The sequence below is a fragment of the Megachile rotundata genome, chromosome 7 (genome assembly GCF_050947335.1).
Source record: "Megachile rotundata isolate GNS110a chromosome 7, iyMegRotu1, whole genome shotgun sequence".
NCBI classification, from domain to species: Eukaryota; Metazoa; Arthropoda; class Insecta; order Hymenoptera; family Megachilidae; genus Megachile; species Megachile rotundata.
Genome location: NC_134989.1, coordinates 8,984,099 through 9,009,824, shown reverse-complemented (window position 1 = coordinate 9,009,824; position 25,726 = coordinate 8,984,099). Strand labels below are relative to the sequence as shown.

The following is a 25,726-nucleotide window of genomic DNA, read 5'->3' as shown; positions in this document are numbered from 1 at the left end:
ACTCGTAACTTACAAATTAATTTCTAGTGAAAATAATTGGTAGAAATGTCAAGAAATATTTTTATAATTGTTAACGTATGCATACTGCGACGACGAACCGTATAAATTATATTTCACAATTAGAACAATCGATCATATTTTTTTTTCCTAGTACGTCATCTGATTTGCACAAGAACTCCTTCCGGGATTAATCTTTTCTTTCTGCTGTTGCAATTAATTTCATTAACTTGCAAAAATCCATTACCGCGAACAGAAAAACATAACTGTATCGCTGCATTCTTTCCTGCGTTTGATAAACATGCAAACGAAACAAAAGGTAAAAATTTCTGACTTTGTATGAAACTTTTCATGGCATAAAATTGTTTCTTTTTACATTTCATTAAATAAATTTTACATATAATCTTCTTTCTTAGTCCCTCAGTCAAGTTATCAATATTCTTTTCAATGAAACTTAAATATTTTCGTATTAATTTATGTTTATTTTCTTATTAAATGACACAATAATTTTCTGTTCTATTTTTATAATTTAATAAAATTGTTTTATAAAATCATATATTTTTCAATGTTTGTTCCTTCCATAATTTATTAATTTATGATTGTAAAATTATTATCTATAATTTATTTATAATTTATGATTATAAAATTATTTATATTCTCATAATCAGTACTTCTTGTTTTGTTTAAGCTTTCTGTCAATAATTTCCACAATTACAAAAAATGAAAGAGCAGAGAAAAATAAGAAAAAATTTATTCATAAATTATAGTACAAAATATATTTCAAAGATCCCTATAAAATACGAATTGCGTTAATTTCAGAAAATGCATCTGGAAAAGGTGTTTCTTTAATCAGCATCCTTCCTCTTTCACGCTGCCGTATTCCCTGATGATGGTCCGCATACTTTCGATCGCTCCAAAGATCTGTTAGACATTAAAAAAAGAAACATTCAAAAGAAAAACAATCATAAATTAAACTAAAATGTAGATAATTTTTTCACTTAATATTTTAGTGTCTTAATATTAAATTCGTTGTAACACTTTGCTGCAACAGTTGATAATGTGTCGAATTTAAGCAAGAAATATTTGTTGTTCTATTTGAAAAACTGAAGATGGCCTTCACGTTTCGATGCAACGGAATAAACATGAGTTACTGCTTTCCATATCTCATTTGACTTTACAGACCACTTAAGTATTTGAAATATTATTACACGGTGAGCGATTTGTAAACACCTGGAAATTGCTCTATTAGAGTTGGGTAGAAATATTTCGAGGAGATATTGTTAAAAATAAATATTAAAATAGTTAAAAATTTTTTGTACAATTTAAGTGCAATTGGTATGGAATTTTATATAAATTTTAAATGTAATTTTATATGTAGTTGAAGTGAAATTTTTCAATGCAAGTTTATGTATAATTTCAGTGCAATTTATATGGAATTTTATGTGAATTTTAAATGCCATGTTATATGTAATTTAAGTGAAATTTTTCAATACAAGTTTATATATAATTTCAGTGCAATTTTGAATATTATTTTGTATATACATGTATTTCAAGTGCTGTTTCGATTATTATTTTATATGTAATTTAAGTGCAACTTTAAATGCAATTTTATATATAACTTAAATGCAATTTTGAATACAATTTAATGTATAATTTAAATGCATTTCAAGTACAACTTAAATTCATTTTCTACATAATGATGTTAAATAAAAATGAAATTAGATAAATCTTTCAGACAAATCTTCTTCCCTTAGTTCTCAACTTTAAAACAATTTTTACATTCAAATTTCCTTGATTATACCAGCAAAAATATTTTAAACAATATTTTAAACAATTACTAACAGCAAAATAGAAAATGCACAATTTATTTCAATTTTATTATATTTCTTTCTTATGAAAAATCTTTCCAGCAATTACCTAGTCTCTCAGCTTTGTACTCCTTTTATTTCAACCATAATCGAGAGCAGAACAAATATTTACAATGCTTTGTAAGAAAATAACAGCAAATCGAGCAGAACAATGATCAGATGACGAAATGTTTGAGCGAAATCGATATTGAAGTAGTTCTCGTGTATGCACTAGCTTGAAACTTCGTCCGATTTTACGCAAAGCTAAATTACAGATCACGTTTCACATTACGGTTTATAATCCCTTCGCAGAAACAAGCAATTCAGCAACATGTAACATGCTTTATTGCGTGTAATACAGCGTGTTCGGGGCATTGGCATAACTGTAATAGAAGTGGTGGTCAGGGTGAGATAAGTAGCGTTGGTTTTATTGACTGTATCGACGTACTGGATTAGGTGCAGCTAAGGGACTTTTGGAAAGTTGGGAATTTTGAGAATGGGGGATTTGAGAAATTTAGAAGTTTAGAAGGTTGGAGATTTGGCAATTGGCAGATTTGGGAATTTGGATATGTGGGAATTGAGATATGTGGAAATTGGAATACGTGGGAATTGGGATATGTGGCAATTGGCAAATTTGAGAATTTGTATATTTGGGAATTTGGATATTTGGGAATTTGGATATTTGGGAATTTGGATATTTGGGAATTTGGATATTTGGGAATTTGGATATTTGGGAATTTGGATATTTGGGAATTTGGATATTTGGGAATTTGGATATGTGGGAATTGGGATATGTGGGAATTGGCATATGTTGGAATTGACATATGTGGGAATTGAAATATGTGGAATTGGGATATGTGGAATAGGCATATGTGAAATTGGGGAATGTGGGAATTGGGGTATGTGGAATTAGGATATGTGGAATTGGGGAATGCGGAAATTAGAATATGTGGAATTGGGATATGTGGAAAGTGGAATATGTGGGAATTAGGGAATGTGGGAATTGGGATATGTGGGAATTGGGATATGTCAGAATTGGGGAATATGGGAATTGGAGAATGTGGAATTGGGGAATGTTGGAATTGGAGAATGTGGGAATTGGAGAATGTGGAATTGGGGAATATGGGAATTGGGGTATGTGACAATTCTCCTTGCGGGTAGATAATTCTCCTATATTGCACATATCCCATATATGCAGGCCTATGTCCACTAAAATCCCCAACTGCAGTTACGCCAATGGTAGACGATATCTTTGCTTAATTTGCATCAGCATGAAAAATAAAACAGACTACTGATAAACGATCGAATGACGAAACGTAAAACTTTACTGCACCACATTTTCAAGTAAAATGATGCAACTGCGTTTCGACATTAAGTGAAAAGGAGAAAAATGAAAATCTTATATCTACATTTTTCCTTGATCGATAAATCAGTGGGAATTGATTAATTTTTCTTGCGTAATGTACTTGATCTTCCTCAAACTTTAAACACTTTTAGAACTGAATATATCTTTCTATAGAAAACTTCTTTTATTTTAGAAATTTTTAATATTTTTTTTTTAGAGTGAAAATATATAGAAATTTTATAACCTTGGATTTTAAAGTATTTGATAGAATTTATCAAGCCTTTCATTTCAACATATTGAAGTTATTAATCTTTAATTTTCTCATATTAAATTTAACAATCTTTGATTTCATGATACTGAGTTTAACAATTAATTTATTTTAATATATTGAATTTCGCAATTTCCGATTTCTAGATATTGAAGTTAACAATCTTTGCTTTCATTATAATTGAACTTCTCAAGGGTCGGTTTGATTATAACGAGTTTATCAGTCTTCGATTTCAAATATCCATCCAGCACAATTATTTTCGAATTAATTTGCCAAATAATGAGTGTTTGTATTTCACAATATTTAAATATAAATTTGTGATATTAATATTACTCAATATTTACTTCTTAATATAAATAGATATTAATAATATAAATATTATATTATTTCTTAATGTAGATAAATATTAAGAATTGGGATATGTGGGAATTGGGATACGTGGAATTGTGATATGTGGGAATTGGGATACGTGGAATTGGGATATATGGGAATTGAGATATATGTAATTGGGATATGTGGAATAGACATATGTGAAATTGGGGACCGTGGGAATTAGGATATGTGGAATTGGCATATGTGGAATTGGGATATATGGGAATTGAGATATATGGAATTGGGATATGTGGAATGGGCATATGTGAAATTGGGGACTGTAGGAATTAGGGTATGTGGAATTGGCATATGTGGAATTGGGACATATGGGAATTGAGATATATGGAATTGGGATATGTGGAATGGGCATATGTGAAATTGGGGACTGTGGGAATTAGGGTCTGTGGAATTGGCATATGTGGAATTGGGGAATGTGGAATTCGAGAATGTGGAATTGGGGAATGTGGAATTTGGGAATGTAGAATCGGGGAATGTGGAATTGGAAAATGTGGAATTGGGGAATGTAGAATTGTGGAATGTGGAATTTGGGAATGTGGAATTGGGGAATGTGGAATTTGGGTATGTGGGAAGTTAATATTTAAATTTCAAACTGCATATTTATTCTAGTTAATATTTAAATTTCAAATTGCATAGAGCAATTTTAATAATTACGTAAAGTAAAAACGGAGTGTATATAATCTACCTAATGAATCCATTATACAATTCCGTTTGAGACTCACCAACAAAGTTATCCAAACGATAGAAATACCGGCGTTCTTCGCTAAAAGAAACCGCGACGCTGTCTGCCATTTTGTCATCGTCTCCGTCAATATAGGAATCAGTAGCATAATCGTAGTTATGCTGAAAGCTGTAAGTAATCCTAGCAAAGGAACCATTTGAGGGACTGAGATGGCAACAAGAACTAAAACCAACAAAGGAAACAACATACAAAATATAAAATCATTTTCATTATTTTAATAAATAATTAACTTATGAAAATCTTAAGTGTAAGATTAAAATTCTTTCTCTAAAATTAAAATTCTCTTCATTAAATATTCAAGACTTCACACATTTTGCAAATAAATAAAAAATTGATAAAAAGCAAACAAATAGAAGTTTTGTAAAAATTTTAAATGTTTAATTAAGATTGAAATAAATGTCAATGTGATTGAAGACATAGGAAAATATGATTGTATTTTGTTGTTGGGGTATAATTAATTTTTACTTACAGAATAGTGATACTGCAATCAAACGAAATAAGTGACTGGCGTACTTATATTCTTCATATCTCATTTGGAGCATCGGCCATAGTATGGAAAATGTTACATAGAATCCTATTCCAAACGTGCATATCACGGACAGGGAAATAGTTATTTTAATAAATTGGGCAAGCCTGTAACAATAATTAAATGTATCTTTTATATTTGTTATTGTTCGTGTTCTTTGATATTACTCATTTTTGTTAATTCCCACATATCCCAATTCCATATATCTCAATTCCCATATATCCCAATTCCACATATGCCAATTCCACATACCCTAATTCCCACAGTCCCCAATTTCACATACGCCCATTCCACATATCCCAATTCCATATATCTCAATTCCCATATATCCCAATTCCACATATGCCCATTCCACATACCCTAATTCCCACAGTCCCCAATTTCACATATGCCCATTCCACATATCCCAATTCCATATATCTCAATTCCCATATATCCCAATTCCACATATGCCAATTCCACATACCCTAATATTCTTTAGTAGATTAAATTCAATTTATTTTCAAATTTAAGCTCTTTTTGGAACTTCAGGTTATTAATATAATTATCGATTGAATTATTAAATTATTAGATTAGTCTTTCTCTGTTTTATTCGTTATTTGCCTATACAAGTTTGAAAGTCAATGTTTGTCTAGCATAAGAAAATGTTTTTCCAAATTCGATCTCAATGACTTTTCAAAATTTTGCAATTCAGTGTTTTTGCAGAATAAGTTCAACACTGAAAAAAGATATAATTTATAAACATGGATACAATGAGATGTTTAATCAATATATTAAAAACTTGTGAAACAAGTCAATGTTTTTCCAGAATAAGAAAATGTTTTCAATATTTCTTCAAAGTCGATTTCAATGATTTTTCAAAATTTTGCAATTCAATGTTTATACAGAATAAGTTCAATACTAAAAGAGATGTAATTTATGACTACAGTAAGACCTTTAAGCAAGGCATTAGGAGCTGCAATATACTAAACATTTCTCAATGGCGTATAACCTCGAAGCTTCGTTCGTGACAAAGGAGGAATTTATAAATATCATGGCATAGATTAATCGTTTCTCAATAAAATTCTTGTCAATGAATCACTTTACCAGTGTTATTTCTAAATGTATTTTTTAAGGTATAATTTATTTCAGAGAATTAAAAAACAGAGGCGAGACAGATATTAGCACCATCATTTTAGCACAACTGTAAAAATAAAGTGTATAAAAGATAAAAAATTTGTTTGGTTCGTGTGAACAGTGAAGGTGTTTTGCATCAAATACGACACTTAATTTTTTGTGTTTTTAATTGTTTATTAATCACATATGTACCTATTTAGAAATTACGAACGAAAGACTTCCGTTGGAATTCCCATATTCCCCAATTCCCACATTTCCCAATTCCCACATTCCTCAATTCCCATATTCCTCGATTCCCACATTTCCTCAATTCCCACATTCCCTAATTCCCATATTCCCCAATTCTCATATTCCCCAATTTCCACATTCCCCAATTCTCATATTCCCCAATTCCCATATTCCCCAATTTCCACATTCTCCAATTCCCATATTCTCCAATTCCCACATTCTCCAACTCCCACATTTCCCAATTCCCACATTCTCCAATTCCCACATTCCCCAATTCCCACATATCCCACTTTCCACATATCCCAATTCCCACATTCCCCAATTCCCACATATCCCACTTTCCACATATCCCAATTCCTACATTCCCCAATTCCCATATTCCCCAATTCCCATATTCCCCAATTTCCACATTCCCCAATTTCCACATTCCCCAATTCCCATATTCCCCAATTCCCACATATCCCACTTTCCACATATCCAAATTCCCACATATCACACTTTCCACATATCCCAATTCCCACATTCCCCAATTCCACATATCCTAATTCCCACATAGCCAATTTAAGTTACATAAATGTAAAAGGTTGAAATGAGAAACAGTTGTCTTAGTATCTTATCGGACGGAAGCTTATTACTTACCTCTATTGACAACGATTATTAATTAGCGGCATATTATTAATCCTTTGATCGATAATGATTGATCTATGATTACATGGAGATATGAAGTACAAATTTACGAATTTTTGCAAACATTTACCCTACGCTTTACTGACGACAGTAAATTATCAATTGTTATACCGATGTTGTTCAAATTTTATCTTTTTTGAAACTTTATCTATTTTGTTTCGGAACTGTAAACGTTTGCTACTTTATTTCCCACACCCTTCTAATAAATTCAATTTTAAGTCTAATTTTTACTTTCAATAATTTTGTATGTCTCAAAGGTAGAAATTATAAGACTATAAGTATTAATAGTTTAATTATTAAATTAAATTATAGTACTTAGATCATAAGTATTATTAACCTAAATTATAGCAATTATTTTTATATTTATTTTCAGCACGTATTTTCACATACTTTAACCCTGCAACCAATCAATCGAAATACCATTCAAATTTCACATTTTATATTAGAAAATGGATTATACTTGAAAAGTAACACTGATATTAAGGTAAAAATTACAATTTTTTGCGAATATCTGGTCAATCATTTACTTAGAACCCTGTCCTTGATATCACATATCAAAATCACTGAACATTTATTCTCAACACACTTATTCTCAACGATTACTGTTTGCAAGTTAAAAATTTTGTCATATAATTGATTAGAAATAAAGTTACTAATTGACTGAATTCTTAAGCTTAGATGAGTGATAATATGACACTCAACGTATTAATAGAATGTTTCTAATTGCTCCTTAGATTAATCCACTTTTTAATTGCTATGTCTGTAATACTGTTACGAAGGAGTTTCAACTGTGTGTATAATACAACGATATCGACTGCATAAAAACATTACACACATTTGAACTTGTAGTATTTTCTGTAAAAGTATATTTGAATGACCTTGTATAATATTATCATATAATGATAAAATGACCTTGTACATGATATTATCATTTGTGCTAGTAAAACTATTGTACTCGTTATATGGCACTATGTAGGGTTGTGGAGCAGACGAGGCTTTATCATCAGTTTGACCCTCATCGAGTTATTATAATTCATAATAGCTAAAATAATAAGTTTACGTAAAAAATGTATAGATCATTGTTTATAGAACTCTGCAAGAGCTTCATCTTTCATTTGAAACTTTTTCTTCTTAAATCAATATTTCCGAAGATATTTAATAAAAACTCCAATATGACCCACGTTGAGTTATTTATGTCATAACATCCGAAATAATATGTTTACGACAAAAATGTATATAACCTTCCTTATAGAACTTTTATTAAGCTTCATTTTTTGTTTGAAACTTTTTTCTCTAACTTCAATATTTTCGGATATATTTAGTAAAGACTGTAAAAACTTTGAGAGGAACTGGAGAACAAATGAAGCTTTATCATCAGTTTGATCCTCATCGAGTCATTTTTGGTTATAACAGCGAAACTAATAGGTTTACGTCAAAAATGTATAGAATCTTATTTATAGAGCTTTCCATGAACTACATTTTTTGTTTCAAACTTTTTTCTCTAATTTCAATATTTTCCCCACACCAACCCCTAAGGTCTTCAAACATCTGTCTCAAACTTCCTACACCCCCAAATCTCCAGGTTCCCATTCTCTACTTATACAGAAGCAATCAAACCTTCACAGAATCCTTAAAAATCGACGAATGAGAGTCTTTCTCCTCGTCCGCCATATTTTTTCCCAAGGAAAACTTCCCTAACTAGGTTCGCCGTTCTATAAACGTCCATTCCGATCCAAGTCGATTCATCATCGTCAGGCGCTAATGCGGAAAACAATCAAATCCAATTAACCAAAGGTATAAAACGTACAATGGAATGTAGCGCATGCACACGTGCCTGTATACAAATAATGGAACATAGATAGATAAGGAGGTTTACACGATAACGATTACTGTCGAGCACGTGTAAATAGTGATACTGTGGCTCTCGAGGGTCGCATGTACTCGGCCTACATTCCAGATAAATTGGACGATCCGATGACGAGTAAATCGATACAATTTGTCGAGGTGTCGCAAGGTTCAGAAATGCACCTTCAGGAATGTGCAGCAGTTTTTATTTTTTCAATTGATACGAAGTTCAGTTTTGGACTGTGTGTGTCGAGGTATGGCGAGGTATATGTGTGAAGAATATGTAACATGTAACATTGGTTTAATATACGAAATGAGGGAGGTACGTTAAAATGGCGGTATAAGAGAAGAGAACACTAGTGCAATTTTTAGATGCAGTTTTGTAATTTTATAGTTGTACTATGTTTTGCAAATTTGGTTTGTTAGAATATGTCACATATGTTTTCATATGGAATTTGTATGAAAATTAAAATGAGTGTGAACATCAAAATCAAATCTGAATGAGATTTTTGAACAGGGTGAAAGAATAGAGGTTATGGTCGAAAAAGAACGATTCTAATTAAATTTTATGAATCTCTTGATGAGAGAGTTTGAGGTCACTGATTCTATTTTAATGTAAAATATGAAGATAGGAATTTATATACAAACTTGAGTAAGAATTTAAAAAGAAAACATGATATATTAATATAATACTTGTCATTGCATATGAAGTTAACCTAACAAGTTGTAAGTTTCAGTATCTGAACAAAAGACATTCTTTCAATATAAATTATAATAATAGTTACATTATTAATAATAATCAATGATATTGCAATAATCAGCAAAACTTAAATAATATTAAATATTTGGTAGATTTTTTAAACAACACAAAATAAATTAAAACACATTATCTTCAAAAATATTCCAGCAGTACAAAAATATAATAAATCTTGAATTATTTGAAGAAACTTTGTAATAACGATTTTTAATTCAGATACATACTATTTCACTTGCGCAAAGATTACTAGTGATATGATAAACTCAGATTAATTTAAATCACTATTTCAGATCTTACCATTTTTTTTTAGACTAACGTTAGCTCATAGATCATAGATAATCGATAGATGATAAAGATCCAATTAACGCAACTTCGTGATAAAGTTTAATATAGTAATTAAAATAAGTAGTTGAGAATTTATTTCGAACTTTTCTTGCAGATATTCTTCTAGATATTATTCTAGATTATAATCTTAATGTACGGTGTTTTTGACAATGGATATTTGTTTATGTACGATACTTTTTATAATAATTAAAATTTTTTATAAAAATTAAGATGTGTATGCATGTGATACTTTTTAAGAGTTTATGTATTTTTACTATCTTTTATTTTTATAATTAATGTATCATTTTAATTATTTATATATTAACTATTACAAATCCAGAAATTAATCACCAACACATATATTCAAATACAAAAATAATATTTACATTCATTTGTTACTCACTAAACTTTGCTATGTTAGGTTAGGTTTATGAAGAATCAAATCTTGCAAATAAAAAAAATATTTATTATACAGTACATTAATAGCACTCCCATAAATTGACATTTTTATGAATTATAATTTACGAACACGAATTGCTTATTAAAAATAAAATAAAACAAAATCTTCCTGTGAAAAGAAAAACATTTTCAAAGATTTTTCATAACAATAACGAAGACACTTCCATTTAAAAAATGACAATGACCTGAAAATTTAAAGAAAAACCTCGTAAAAATTTTTCTTGTTTCCATCCTTTGAAAATTTCCTTCAAAATAAAACAACATTGTCGTCTGCCATTTTGCAATTATTAAAACCGGAGATATTTACATGATTTTAAATATCCCAGTACATTACATCAAAACAAAAATATTAACACATTCTTTAACTAAAAATATCAAATGAAAGAACTAAATTAAATCAAAAGAAAAAATATTATTCAATCTTAAATGGAAAATTACAGTAATGTTTCTTGAATAATCGCTCGATTCCCAGTAATCGACTTCTGTGTATCTATCGATCGACAGTAAAAAATTGTAAATCGTAATTGATACGGTAAAAATAATTAATTTGTCTTTGTGTAACGGATCACAGAAATCGTTCATGATCTGAACTTTTGTCAGAAATATATAGAAACGGGCTGAGTGTAATCGTCATTAAATTCCTTAATCTCCGATCGACGATTACACAAATCGGTCTTGACGATTTTAATCGTATTATCTCGATTCGATTAAAGTAAGAATTACAAGGTAGCTTATACAATATGACGTCGTGTCTGAATATGCGATTCGATGATTACGCTCGACGTCGATAAGATACGTTTCCATAAAAGACCGTGTAGGCCACGGATTTGAGGCCATCTTTATTGTGTTATTTTACGACCATGTAAACAGATGTGATTGCAGGACAATTATTTGTGGGTAAACACGTTTCATTAAGATGAGAGTTTACTTTTTTACAGGTGGGATAATTTTGGAGACTAAATTGTCAATTTCAAAGTTTTCGAATTTTCAAATTGCCAATTTCAAAGTTTCAGAATTTTCAATTTGCCTATTTCCAAGTTTTCGAATTTCCAAATTACTAATTTCATAGTTTTCGTTTTTTCAAATTGCCAATTTTAAAGTTTTCGAATTTCCAAATTGCCAATTTCAAAGTTTTCGAATTTCCAAATTGCCCCTTTCCAAGTTTTTGAATTTCCAAATTACCAAATGCAAAATTTTTTATTTTTCAAACAGCAACATTCGAAATTACCCAATTTTCAAATTACCAATTTTAAAGTCTTAGAACTTTCGAATTAAATATTTTTCAATTTCACTTTTTCAATCATATTTATTGTGGGAAATGAAGGTTAGGTTAGGAAGTTGGGGAAAATGAAGTCGAAGTGAAAATTATATTAATTTGGTATTTTATAGATTATAATATGTAAATTAACGGGTAGGAGTAATATATTATAAATTACAATGTCTAATGTAAAATATATAATATATTGTAAAGTACAATACATATATACAGATGTTATATACATGTGAATACATATATTAAAATATAATCACATATGTTATTCTCATTTCTGCACGTTTCAAGTATTGATTGAGAAATGATATTAAAAATCAGTGAAATGATTGAAAAAATGAAATTGAAAAATATGTAATTCAAAAACCCCAAGACTTTAATTGGCAATTTGAAAATTGGGGAATTTTGAAAGTTGCAGTTTGAAAATTCAAAAATTTTTCATTTGGTAATTTGGAAATTCAAACACTTGGAAATGGGCAATTTGAAAATTCGAAACTTTTAAATTGGTAATTTGGAAATTCGAAAACTTGGAAATGGACAATTTGGAAATTCGAAAACTTTTAAATTGGTAATTTGGAAATTCGAAAACTTTTAAATTGGTAATTTGGAAATTCGAAAACTTGGAAATGGACAATTTGGAAATTCGAAAACTTTTAAATTGGTAATTTGGAAATTCGAAAACTTTTAAATTGGTAATTTGGAAATTCGAAAACTTGGAAATGGGCAATTTGGAAATTCGAAAACTTTAAAATTGGCAATTTGGAAATTCGAAAACTTTTAAATTGGTAATTTGGAAATTCGAAAACTTGGAAATGGGCAATTTGGAAATTCGAAAACTTTAAAATTGGCAATTTGAAAAATCGAAAACTTTTAAATTAGTAATTTGGAAATTCGAAAACTTGGAAATAGGCAAATTGAAAATTCGAAAACTTTGAAATTGACAATTTAGAATTAAAATATCCATCGAATTCCCAGAAGTAAAAATTTACACATGTCAAAATCTCATATGTGAAATATTCCACACATTCCAAACAATTTTCCCTTATCCTACAATCCATAATAAATAACTTCCTATCAACACTCTACCAATAAAGAATCTCATGCATTCAATTACTAAAAAGAACTAAAAATTCTCTTTTTTAAATTCAAGCTCATTTTGTAATAATTTCCTGTAATACAGGATCATCAACTGCTATTATCCGTAAATGATTATTGAAGCTCCTTTATCTTACATAAGTTCATTAAAAATTTTCAAATCTATGGCTCATGCGATAAATCAATAACCAATAGAATTAAAACCTATTATATCATTAAATAGAACGGTTATTATCTCTGTCTACAACACCTATCATCATTTTGTATAGAGATTAGATCATCTATTGTTATTGTTTTTAATAGTTATGTTACATCATTTTTAGAGAGTGTTATGCTGATATAACATTTGAAAAATTCTTCAGGATTTTTTCGTCACTAATCATTCTTCGAATCAAGGAGATCAGTAAATCACTGCACTTCTATTTGTAACACTTTATCATTTTAGGAATAATGAACAAACAATTGAATGAGTTTGTATGTGTATATGAACTTGTATTTTTTAGAGACATTTAATGAAAACTTTCGTAAGATGAAGAAATGACTTTCTCTTCGTTATAACCAAAATAATAGGTTTACGTAAAAAATGTATAGAACATTGTTTTTAGAACTCTTTAAGAGCTTCATCTTTTACTTGAAACTTTTTCTTCTAAAATTAATAGTTTCGGAGATATTTAATAAAAACCCCAATTTGACTCACGTTGAGTTATTTAGGTCGTAACATTCGAAATAATAGGTTTACGACAAAAATCTATATAACCTTTTTTATAGAGCTTTTAATGAGCTTCATTTCTTATTTGAAACTTTTTTCTCTATCTTTAATATTTTCAGATATATTTATTAAAGACTGTAATCAATTTTAAGTAGTGTTGGGTGCAAACGAGACATAGTCGCCAAAAGTCTTTCTAGGGACTTTCTCTTATTATCAAATCTTTATTAAAATTTCACCTTCAACCTAATGATTGCGTCTTTCCAAACTTCACCCAACAATGTTACCAATTATTAATAACAATTTTGTCTCAACCAGGAACGCACTTATCTAACAAAATTCTCTGCATATCTCAGCGATTATTTCAACAAATGCACGAATCTCGAGACTCGCACGTTTTCCAGCGTTTTATATTCATCGCGTAATCTCTCGCAATGTTCGAACAATATCGTAAAATATTTGACCATGAAGCAGTCCGATTCAATGAAAAATCATTCCGAGTAAAGAAAGATACAAAGTCCATGATACACAAAGAAATAAATCGCGTCTAGTGTCAGCTAATGGAATCTTTTCCAAATCCCCTGTCCAGTTAACCACGATAACAATTTTATACAAACCATTCGTTATCTGTGATAGATGTGGCTCGCAATGTTAAAGTACGCAAAAGTAAACAGTTTCTTACAATTATCGTTTCCGTTCAACGAATCGCGCACTCGAAGCTTATCGATCACTAAAGGATATTAACCGATGCTTTTTTAATTACTGTATCATCGATCTGATAGAGGTAGCACTAACGCTATCTATCCGATTGAGACGGGTTATTTTAATGGATTATATTATTAGAATCGAGGTACTTCAGATAGGGATTCCCAAATTTTAATCAATAGATACACTTACGGATTATTTTCTTTTACTAAATAGTTATTCAAAAAATTCCAATGTTTTGATGTAGAAAGAATATCTAAATAATATTGTGAAATACTATGAAATTAATGCTTAATCAATAATATGAAATTTGAGAGGCTCAAGATTTGTATGTTCCAATATTTTGAGTTTTGAAAGCCAAGATTCAGATGTTTCTATATTTAAAAATTTTTAAGTTTGAAGTTTTTCATGTTTTATAATTTAAAGGTAGTAAAGTTCTGATCATACAAAATTTCAAAATTTGAAGATGCATAATATGTTCAACAACTGTGAATTTTTAGAATCACAAGGTTCCAAAGTTCCAAAATTATGAAATTTCAGTCTCAACTTCTCAAAGTTTATAAATTTTAGGGTAGCAAAAAAGACACTTACAGTGTTAAAATTTCAAAGCCACAAAATCTTAAAGTTCCAAAATTTCCAAAATGTAAATCTTGAATCTTCAAAATTTCGCAATTTCAAAACAGCATATTACAAATTTAATGTTACTTTAAAATTTCAAAACAGCAAAGTAACAAAGTCCTGAAGACCCAAAATTCAAAAATGTTCAAAGCGTAAAATTTCAAAATCTCCAATCATCAAAATTAAAAAGTTTTAAAGTAACAAAGTCTTGAAGAACCAAAGTACCAAAATTCTACCCTAACCAAAAATTTCAAAACTTTGTTTCTCAAAGTTCTAAAGTAGCAAAGTCATAAAAACCCAAAGTGCCTAAATTCCAAAGCTATAACGAAACAAAATACTATTTCCTTCTGTCAGTATGTTTATACCCATAAAATAAGGAGTTTGCGTGTGCACATTGAACTTTTTTATAACCTTCAAATTCTAAGAAATTATTCTGTTGCATCCTGTATTTCCAAGTATCTCTTTGACGACACGGATTGTTTATTCATGAATTTCCTCATGAAAACTTTTGATTCACAAATCAACGTCATTCGGTGATGTGAATCACCTTTTACAACCCAGAAATGAATACCAATCTTCGTAAAAAAAGGATGGGTAAATATTTGCAAATAGAATGAAATATTATATTAATTTTTTATGGGTTATGAGATATTTTTGAGTCAGTGATATCATTACTAAGTTAGGTTAGGTTCAGTTAATAATATCTTTACGAAATTAGGTTAGGTTAGTAATATCTTTGCTAAGTCAGAAATTTAGACTACTGAAAATTTTAGAATTGAAAAATTCATGGAACTTGAAGTTTGTTAATATAAGTTTGCAAATTAAATGAAGTACTATATTATATTTTTATAAGTTATATAATATTTCTGTAAGTCAGTGATATCATTACTAAGTTAGGTTAGGTTACGTCAGTAATATCTTTACGAAATTAGGTTAGGTTAGTAATATCTTTGCTAAGTCAGAAATTTAGACTACTGAAAATTTTAGAATTGAAAAATTCATGGAACTTGAAGTTTGCTAATATAAGTTTGCAAATTGAGTGAAGTATTATATTATATTTTTATATGTTATATAATATTTCTGTAAGTCAATAATATCATCAGTAACAAATAAGTTAGGTTAGGTTACTGATACCTTTACTAACATAAGTTCAACTAAAAATTTCAGAATTTAAAAATTCCTGAAATTCGCTAATTAAGAAATTTAGAAATTTTGAAGTCAAATATTTGGAAATTTGATCTTGCAACTTTTAACTAAACTTGTAAGTCCAATTATAATTCTCGTAATCAAGAATCCCTGAGTACGAAATTGACCCAAAATGTGTCTGTCAAACGTCTCCTTATGTTACATTCAATCAATGAATATTATGTCAAAATTAATATTGTAAAATTAAAATTAATATTAAAACCAATATTATTTCAAAATCCCTCAATATTTCAGCAACCAGCTGACTCATCCGAAATTAACCCTTTGCACTCGAAGGTAATTTGACTGTTTGCAAACAGCAATTTTAAAACTTAATTAAAAAGTTAAATGAATTTTCTTGAGGTTATTATGTTTTTTACTAATAAATTCCACTATTGTTTATTTCACTATGTTTATACATCACACGTGTCATATTATAGAATCAGTTAAAAAATGCTTATCTCAAATTATTGTATGAAATAAAATGGTGACTGAGAGTCATCTCTCGAGTACAGAGAGTTAAATCATACAGTAAATATTTAAAAAATTATAAATTCAAGACTAACGGATGATCCATCGGCAGATTCTTGATCACCGTGTCACAAGTTTTATCCATGTATTTGTTATAACCAAGGAATCCAAACGTCGTATTCAAGCACATGGTGAATAACATGTTGTACACTATCAGACGAGGTAGATGCCCAGGATTCTTCATCGAGTTCTCCAGAGGCATACACAACGTCACATTATGCATGGCGAACATGAAGAGGGTGCAATATAAGGGTACAGTAGCGACACTCGTGAACATTTTCAGTCTCGCAGGATCAGGGAAATCGGTCAGCAAATAATGTAACGTCACACAGATGCCGGTAAATATGAATATAGTACCGATTATGGAAATAGGTGCTAAATACTTCAGGTTGGGCACAAAACCAAAACTTAAGAAGATTGGGAAAACGGCCAATATGTAAACGCGTACGTCCAAACTGACGCCGGAGTAGTACTCGATTACCTGGAAACAAATGAAATTGATAATGATTCTTTTAATTCTCTTAATTTTTGTGTTAATAATTCTTTTGATCCTTTTGATTTTTGTGTTAATAATTCTTTTGATCCTTTTGATTTTTGTGTTAATGATTCTTTTGATCCTTTTGATTTTTGTGTTAATAATTCTTTTGATCCTTTTGATTTTTGTGTTAATGATTCTTTTGATCCTTTTGATTTTTGTGTTAATGATGCTTTTGATTCTTTCGAAATTCTAATGATTTTTATAATTACTTTACTAAAAGAGAAATCGTGGTACGATATTTTCTTTTATCAGTATTTATTCCCGATTTTGTGAGTGGAATAAGAATGAGAGTGTAACCACAAGAACGTCCTTTCGATATGCATCGACGAATCGATCAAAGTAAAATATGTTTTGTGGAGGAAAGCCAAGGATTGTTTCGTAATTCAAAGCAGGAAATTTTGTTACTAATTTATACTGATATTTTGTGATGTTTTAAATTGACAACTCAATGTCTATGCACTATTTAATAATGCTATAATGGTTTCTTTTTTAAATTTCATCAAAGGAAGATATGGAAGAAAATATTTAATTTCATTCAAAACTTAATATTATACTCGATTTTTACTAAAATTCATTTCTTACTGAATGCTTTTGAATTTTTTTAAAAATTGTTTTCGTAGCAGAAATCATATTTGTTCCAAGAAATTTTCTTATTTTGTAAAAATTAAATAAATCATTTCTATAATCTTTTTTACTGGTTTAAAAAAGTAATTATGTCAAGATTTGAACACTGTGTGGATCATAACTATAGCAACGAATATTATTAGCTAATTTGGTTAGGTTAGCTTTAGGTTAACTTTATCAAAAGTTAGGTTAGGTTAACCTATATTTAAATATAACCTAACCTATCCTAACTTTTGACAAAGTTAACCTAAAGCTAACCTAACTTTTAATAAAATTAACCTAAAGCTAACCTAACTTTTGATAAAATTAACCTAAAGCTAACCTTACTTTTGAGAAAATTAGGTTAACACAACCTATTCTAGCACCAAAAATGTGTTATTCAGAATGAATTAAAGCACACTAAATAACAAATAAGTCTTCACAATGTGAAGGAGGAAAAAAGGCAAAGAAAACGAGTGAGAATTATTAATAAAAATAGAAAAAATGATTGTAATGTACTACTTCCAATAATATTCGTTCTCTTTCATTTTTAGCCACGTTTAAAAAAAGAATATGCCAACGTTTGCTGTAAGTATGTTAAGTATTATTGTCGCAGTCCTAATTCGATCTCTCATGTTTTCTCCACTCGCATCTTCGCAGAAATGCGAAAGACAGACTGTTATTTCTTTGTTAACCTTATTGTGAAGATTAACACCTTGCCAAGGTCAACAAATGTAATACGTACAAATATTTATGTATCCAAGTTAGAATCCTATGCACAATTTATAACACTATAACTTTTGAAAAGTGCAAACGTTTGAAAAACGTTTTAGACAAAAGTTGCCTACTTCAGATACAGTTATGTAAATTTATGAAAATGTACCGCATAATTTGAACAATTGAAGTTAAACTCTGTTTTTCATATTTATTAGGTAATTTCGAGTATTGTTGAAATTTCATTTTTGTTCTTGTACTGCGAAAATGGTTCATGCAAAATTAAAAGGAAAATATGAGAGAATTGTTGTTAATAAATTAGTGGATATGAATATTTCATGAGAAAAATAAAATACACAATCAAATGCTTGAATGTTTCTTATTCTTTTCAGGAATGAATTTCTCTGAACTTCTCTATTCAATTAAATTGTAATTATCTAATACTTTTTTATGTAACTCAACACCTATTTAATAAAACAAAATTAGAAATTAAATTAAAATATCCAAAATAAAATACATGAATGATATAAGCTACTCGAAGCATAAACTACACGAAGGAATGAAATTCTTGAATTATAAAATAAAACACACAAACCAATGAAATCCTTAAATTATAAAATAAGATACACAAATCAATAAAGTGTTTAGATTATAAAATAAAATAAATAAATCATAAGATAAAGTACTCGAACCACAAAATAAAATACACAAGTCATAAAATACACCAAACACAACGACGAGGAAAAGAAATATCCGTAAAATCTCATATGTATATCAAACATCGGAGAATACTTCTTTATCCAACTTTCGTAACTGTTCACAAATTGTATAATACTGGTTACGCAACAGTCGCTGTGTCTTACGATCAAAAAAGTATTACAAAGAAAGTCTTCAAGAAAAAAGTACGAAACACGTTTATATTTTTTGCGCGTAGTTAATATTCCCGAGTGATCTCACCGAAGGATAATTAATTTTTTCGTCGGTAAATATAAATATTGAAAAATAATCAGATTTATGAAATGATGTCATTCTTGCGGAATTGAGATGATGAGTTCGTGAAGATTGAAAGAAAATGATGTTAAAATAAAATTGTAATAATCACATGAAAAATTAAGGAAAATGATATTAAAAGAAAATTGTAATAATTACATGAAGAATGAAAGAAAATAATGTTAAAATAAAATTGTAATAATCACATGAAGTATGAAAGAAAATGATGTTAAAATAAAATTGTAATAATTACATGAAGAATGAAAGAAAATAATGTTAAAATAAAATTGTAATAATTACATGAAGTATGAAAGAAAAATAATATTAAAAAAAATTGTAATAATTACATGAAAATCGAAAACAGAAACAGTTATTTTCCTAGAATAATTTTATCGTTACTACAAAATGAAGCTTCATAACATTCAATGAATTATACAATGAAAAGAAAATATTCACTATTAAATAATAATGAATATATAGTTAAATACTCAAAATTTGTCAAAAATACAACAAAATTCATTCTAAATTTTTGTCTGACCACAAATGCGTTAATAAATTATGACATCAACGTTATTATACCCAAAGAGACTAAAACTAACGAATTTTAAAAGATCAATATAGGTATCGAAAGTATAATGATTATGTTCGATGATGAATTTATTCGAACATCAAAATTGAATAATAAGAAATTCAAATCGAAGAATTGAGGACTATATTGTCGTTTAATATAAAATCAATCTAACATAACAGTCTCAGTCTTACAACATAAAAAACCTTACGACTCGTTCCTCACTTGCTGAAACGAGGTAGAGACATAAAGAATGTAGATGACAGCTGCCTGGATCTGCACGAAGCACACGATAACGTTGCTAAAGATGCCAAAATGTCTTCCGTACTTTCGCATCTTTTCTGGACCACTCCGAAAAGACATCTCGACAGTGTTCGCGAAGTCCAGCTTCGGTATGCGATAGCGTCTGCACAACAGCTGAGCGGAACGCACCTGCGTCCAGAAAACTTGTTTTTAGATGGGCTTCCAGGTGCCACATGCTCTTTTAAACCGGTCATTCGATAATAAACGAAAAACTCGAAATTTTCTTCAGATTTTCTACTGGAATGATTGTATGATTTATGTTCTTGTTAATTCGACTGTAGATGATCGAGTGTGGTTCTGGGGAAGTTGAAGAGGAAGTTGAAGGGGAAGTTGATATGAGGGAACACTTGGTGATTTTTAAGATTATGGGGAATTGAATGCTTTGAGGTGAGGATAGGTTAGGTTTTATTTATTAGTAGGAATTTGGGTGGTTAGGAGTTTAAAAATGGACGAACTTGACTATGTATCGAAATTTGAGAAACTTGAGTACTTTGAGAACTTTCAGAACTTTGAGAAGTTTGAGAATTTTGAGAATTTTGAGAATTTTGAGAATTTTGAGATTTTTTAAAGTTTGTGTAATTTAAGAAATTTGAAAACTGAGAAGTTTGAGAAATTTTAAAGATTTGAAAACTTTGAAACTTTGAAACTTTGAGAAGTTTGAGAAATTTAGGAGATTTGAAAATTTGGAAATTTAGATATGTGGAAATGTAGAATTTTAGGAATTTGAAAATTTAAAATTTTTAAATTTTAGGGATTCGGTAATTTAAGAAATTCGGAAATTTAGGAATTTGAAAGTTTAGAAATTGGAAAATTTAGAAACTTGGAAGTTTGGAAATTCGGAATTTTGGAATCGGAAATTTTGAAATTTTAGAAATTTAGGGATTCGGTAATTTAAGAAATTCGGTAATTTAGAAATTCGAAAATTTAGAAACTCGGAAATTTAGAAATTCGAAAATTTAGAAACTCGGAAATTTAGAAATTCGGAAATTTGGTATCGAATATTTTGAAATTTGAAAACTTGAAATTTTTGAAATTTAGGTATTCGATAATTTAAGCAATTCGGAAACTTAGGAATTTAGAAGTTTTGAAATTCGAAAATGTAAAAATTCGGAAATTTTCTAATTCGAAAATATGAAAATTTGGAAATTTAAGGATTCGGAATTTAAGAAACTCGGAAATTTAGGAATTAGAAAGTTTAGAAATTGGAAAATATAGAAACTCGAACGTTTAGAAATTCGGAAATTTGGAATCGGAAATTCTGAAATTCGAAAATATGAAAATGTAGAAATTCAGAAATTTAGAAATCCGAAAACTTTCATACTTGTTAATTTAGGAATACCAAAATTCACAAACTCGAGAATTTAAAAATTCAAAAATCCAAAAAATGTTCTATCAGGAAATTTAGAAATTTAGAAATTGCCAATATTAACTAATATTTATCCCTAAAATAACCAACTAAATATTTGAGATATTACAAATTAAAAAAGCACCCGGTATAACTTGTGCAATCGTATCATTGAATCCTTAATAAAATTCCTACTTTCGTTTTCTCGACTACCTTTTTCTCTTAAGTTTTAACTACTTACCAACGTTACAACTGTGTGTATGATCAAGAAACCCATACAGAGACTGCAGATGATTGACATTACGAAGCCATTTCTTCTGAATGCATTTGGCATAAAGAGTACTCCGGTACCGATGGCGGCTTTCAATAGATGCATCAACGCGGCAAAATCTCTAAAAAGAATTTCGCCAATCAGTCTATCAATCTCTCTGTTTCATCAATCTGTTTGTTCTTTATTTTAGTTTATCGATTTATTGTTCAAAGAATTCACTTTTATTTGCACATAATGTTATATGCTGCTAATGTTTCTGGCCTCGCAAAGTTTGTCAAAATTTTTAGATATACTGCAAGGTACCAAGAAATGATTAGAATGGAAGTTTTGCGTTTTTAGATGTTATTAGAATTGTTGACGGTGCATCGAACGAAGTCTAAGAACTGTTGACAATAAACGTTTCAAACAATAACATTATGGATCAAGCTTTATTATTTTTTTAATAATCAAATTTTATTTTAGATTTTTGGTTTTGTGGATTCGCAATTTTTTAAATTTTTGATTTCATGGATTTACAATTTTTTAGATTTTTGGTTTTCTGGATTTGTAATTTTTTAGATTTTTGGTTTTGTGGATTTGCAATTTTTTAGATTTCTGGTTTTATAGATTTACAATTTTTTAGATTTTTAGATTTTTGGACTTGTAGAGTTTTAGATTTTTAGATTTTTAGATTTTTAGATTTTTAGATTTTTAGATTTTTAGATTTTTAGATTTTTAGATTTTTAGATTTTTAGATTTTTAGATTTTTAGATTTTTAGATTTTTAAATCCTGGAACACATCATTAACAGAATAAAAAAAATCATTCATTTTTCGAAAATATTTTTTTAATCAAATTAAATATTTGTAAACTAGTTAAATTATCTCAAAATCTATCTTACTGCATTTAACAATAGAATTGCATTAAAAAATTGCTGTATCAATGTATATATTTAATTCTACTTCTTTAAAATTGCCTTGATAATTGCAGTTCACATACGCTCGCAAAATCATCCCTAAACTATAATTTCCATATGTAAATGAATACCCGCCAAAGCATCCCCATTAAATTCAATCTTCCCCTTTCATACCAGCAACCTTAGCAAATATCAAACAAGAAGAAGTAGCAATAGATTAAAATCAACATTTCCGCCACGCATTTCCCACTTTTCTTAGAAGAAAAAAAAACAGTAATCGAATTCCATTTCTATCGAAGAAATACATTTTGCAACAGCAAATTAATTTGTTACCACTTGGTATCGTTACCAGAATACTAAACACGAAAAAAGAGCTAAATATGGGTTCGTACGATGTCAACGGTCCTGGAGGACGATTCGCAAAAGGATCATAACCATCACCATCGTCTGGATTCGGATCGTCCGCGTGCTTCATTTCTGGGGCTCTGTCGTTTGAAAAGAATGAAGGGGCAAATAAAGAATGCTTGAAAGCGGCGCTCGGTTAACCTCACTTGTCGACCGTACCACGAGTTCCTTAGAACTCTGCAAGGCTCTTCCCCTTCTTTTTCCGTTAATGAAATATCCGGAAGTTTCGTACCCGGACTTCCAACGATGACCGGTTAAGTCAGTTGAATTTCAATGGGAGACCTCGTGCACAAAACAATCGCCTGACCCCAAACAGATCTAAGTGTGCTTCATTTCTGTAGAGAAATAAAATACTGTTAGACACTTTGTTAACATTGAAGGTGTCAATGTGACAAAGAGTTTTACAAATTCTTTATTTTAACTTGTTTTGTGTCAGCTATGAGATATATTGTAAGCTATTTTACTAAAACCACCAGCTAGGAGATATCTCATAATATTTTTCTTTATTATTGTAAATTACTTTTGATACTATATGTGCAACTGAATATTATATTTTGTGAAATTCGTAAAAATTGAATAAATTTTTGAAAACTGTAAGTTATTAAGTTTTCCTTAAAATGAAATCTGAAATGCAAATCGCTTTAGAGTTGACTGGTGAATTAACCCTTTGCACTCACTCAACCCTTTGCAAGATTCAGTTTAATAACAATTTAAAATAAAATATATGAAAATTACAATTTAAAATATATTTTTACTGAATGTATAGTATTGTAAAAAATATTGAAGACCACCTCCTGATGTCAATGACCTTGACAGATATTATCTTGACAATATTACTTTCAATTAGTGTAAATAGTATAAACTGTGAAGATTCAGTGGCAAAAATTTAAAAAGTGTTCAGAAGTAAAAAAAATCTAAAAAGTTATTTTGTAATTTCTTTATAAAAGAATCATTTTGAATAGAACTTTAATACAAACATTGTTAGGTAACATTCAATTAATCCTTAAGTTAACCAACAAATAAGAATTGTAATGAAAAACAAGAAGTGTAGACATGGTTGAAGTTGAACTGTAAATTTAAATAAAACATCGACATCGTTTAATAACATAAATTTCAGTTTTACTTTAAGTTAGAATACTTACCAGATTATCAAATGGAAAAGAAAATAAGATTGATGAAACATATACAAATATATTGGGTGAAGATGGTTGCAATTTTATTATTGGAAATAAATAACAAAACAAAATTGACAATAGTGTTGTAGTTAGTAAAGTGTTGGAGGAATACTGTTTTATTGAATAGTGTTAATGTATATCTAAAGGGAAATACTTTCTGAGTTACTTTGGGGTAGTTTTTGGTGCAGGCAAAAATATTGAATAATGTACCTCATCGATAAAATAGAAAATGACATAAGAATGGCAAAAAGTTTTCTTTCGTGTGACCAAAAACTATTCTCACAGATATCTTTTTTCGTTGGGATAATGATCATAGCAGTCGAGACCCATATAGAATCAATCAATGTTCTTTCGCAAAAGAGAGCTTATTTACTAAATGTCGGTATCGAAGCTCGGTGTTTCGAAGTTTCGAATTGTTTAATATTGATAATAGTTTGGTAAAGACAAAACATTTCGAAGTTAAGTAGTCTTGCACTCCGATTTGATGCATATTATGGTAAATTAAGTCAATGAAATCAGTATTAATTAAATAAAAAAAAAAATAGAACAAGTGGCGCCATCTCTCCGGCGAACAGGGTGAACTACACACTTTTGAAACTGTAGTTTAATTAGTTCTCATCTTCTACCGCCAGATGGCGACGCATAAGCTTTAGCGCCCTCTGGCGACAGTTTCGGAACTAATTAAACACCCGTTTCAAATGTGTGTAGTTCACCCTGTTCGCCGAAGAGATGGCGCCACTTGTTCGATTTTTATAAAAATTCAATTAATATCGATTTTATTGATTAATACGTTATATATGTATTAAATATTTATTAATATTGATTCTATGCTACTTGCAATATATTCCGTTGGTCCGCAGATATAGATTATATGTTCAGAATAATTCGCACATTATACTGTGTCTCGTCGATGATATAGGGAATGACATAAGAATGATAAGAAATTTTTTTTCGAGTAAAAAACCATTCAGCACCCGCGAAAATATTACTAAAATACATTTATGAAGGAAACTTCCAAAATGCTTTCAATCTTCATATTAATTATTTTACAGTAAAATTGAAGTATCAAAATTAGTTAAAATTGAAGTATCAGTTGAAGTATCAATTCACTTAAAATTGAAGTATCAAAATAAGTTAACATATAATTATCCCAGCAAACTAACGATTATTTCAACTAACATATAGCCAAATAATTTAACACATTATTGACTGTTCTTTAACTACTTCATTTTGCTACTATATTTAGATAATGTCTAAACCTAGCCCTAACATTAATATT

General features: G+C 29.2%; 1 protein-coding gene across 2 annotated transcripts; it reads right to left on the bottom strand.

Annotated features, from left to right (window-relative positions):
* Positions 1-731: 731 nt before the first annotated feature.
* Positions 732-24,867, bottom strand: LOC100883920 (proton-coupled amino acid transporter-like protein pathetic). 2 transcript variants are annotated; one of them, XM_076533630.1, is made up of 9 exons: positions 24,415-24,867; positions 23,419-23,607; positions 23,260-23,352; positions 21,944-22,094; positions 20,280-20,486; positions 16,677-17,122; positions 5,059-5,222; positions 4,570-4,751; positions 732-918 (listed from the first exon to the last, which is right to left on the bottom strand). In XM_076533630.1, the coding sequence occupies exons 3-9, from the start codon at positions 23,340-23,342 to the stop codon at positions 847-849; spliced, it is 1,305 nt and encodes a 434-aa protein (XP_076389745.1). In that variant the 5' UTR covers positions 23,343-23,352; positions 23,419-23,607; positions 24,415-24,867; the 3' UTR covers positions 732-846. The 2 variants fall into 2 exon arrangements, with proteins under 2 accessions (XP_076389745.1, XP_012141979.1); XM_012286589.2 differs by having other exon boundaries at positions 23,432-23,607.
* Between the last annotated feature and the right edge of the window lie 859 nt (positions 24,868-25,726).

Coding starts and splice junctions, on each gene's coding strand:
- LOC100883920 (XM_076533630.1), bottom strand. CDS start 23,342: ATGAAGCACGCGGACGATCCGAATCCAGACGATGGTGATGGTTATGAT. Junction 20,487..21,943: donor TACACACAGTTGTAACGTTG/GTAAGTAGTTAA, acceptor TTCTGGACGCAG/GTGCGTTCCGCTCAGCTGTT. Junction 5,223..16,676: donor AATCTGCCGATGGATCATCC/GTTAGTCTTGAA, acceptor TTATTGTTACAG/GCTTGCCCAATTTATTAAAA.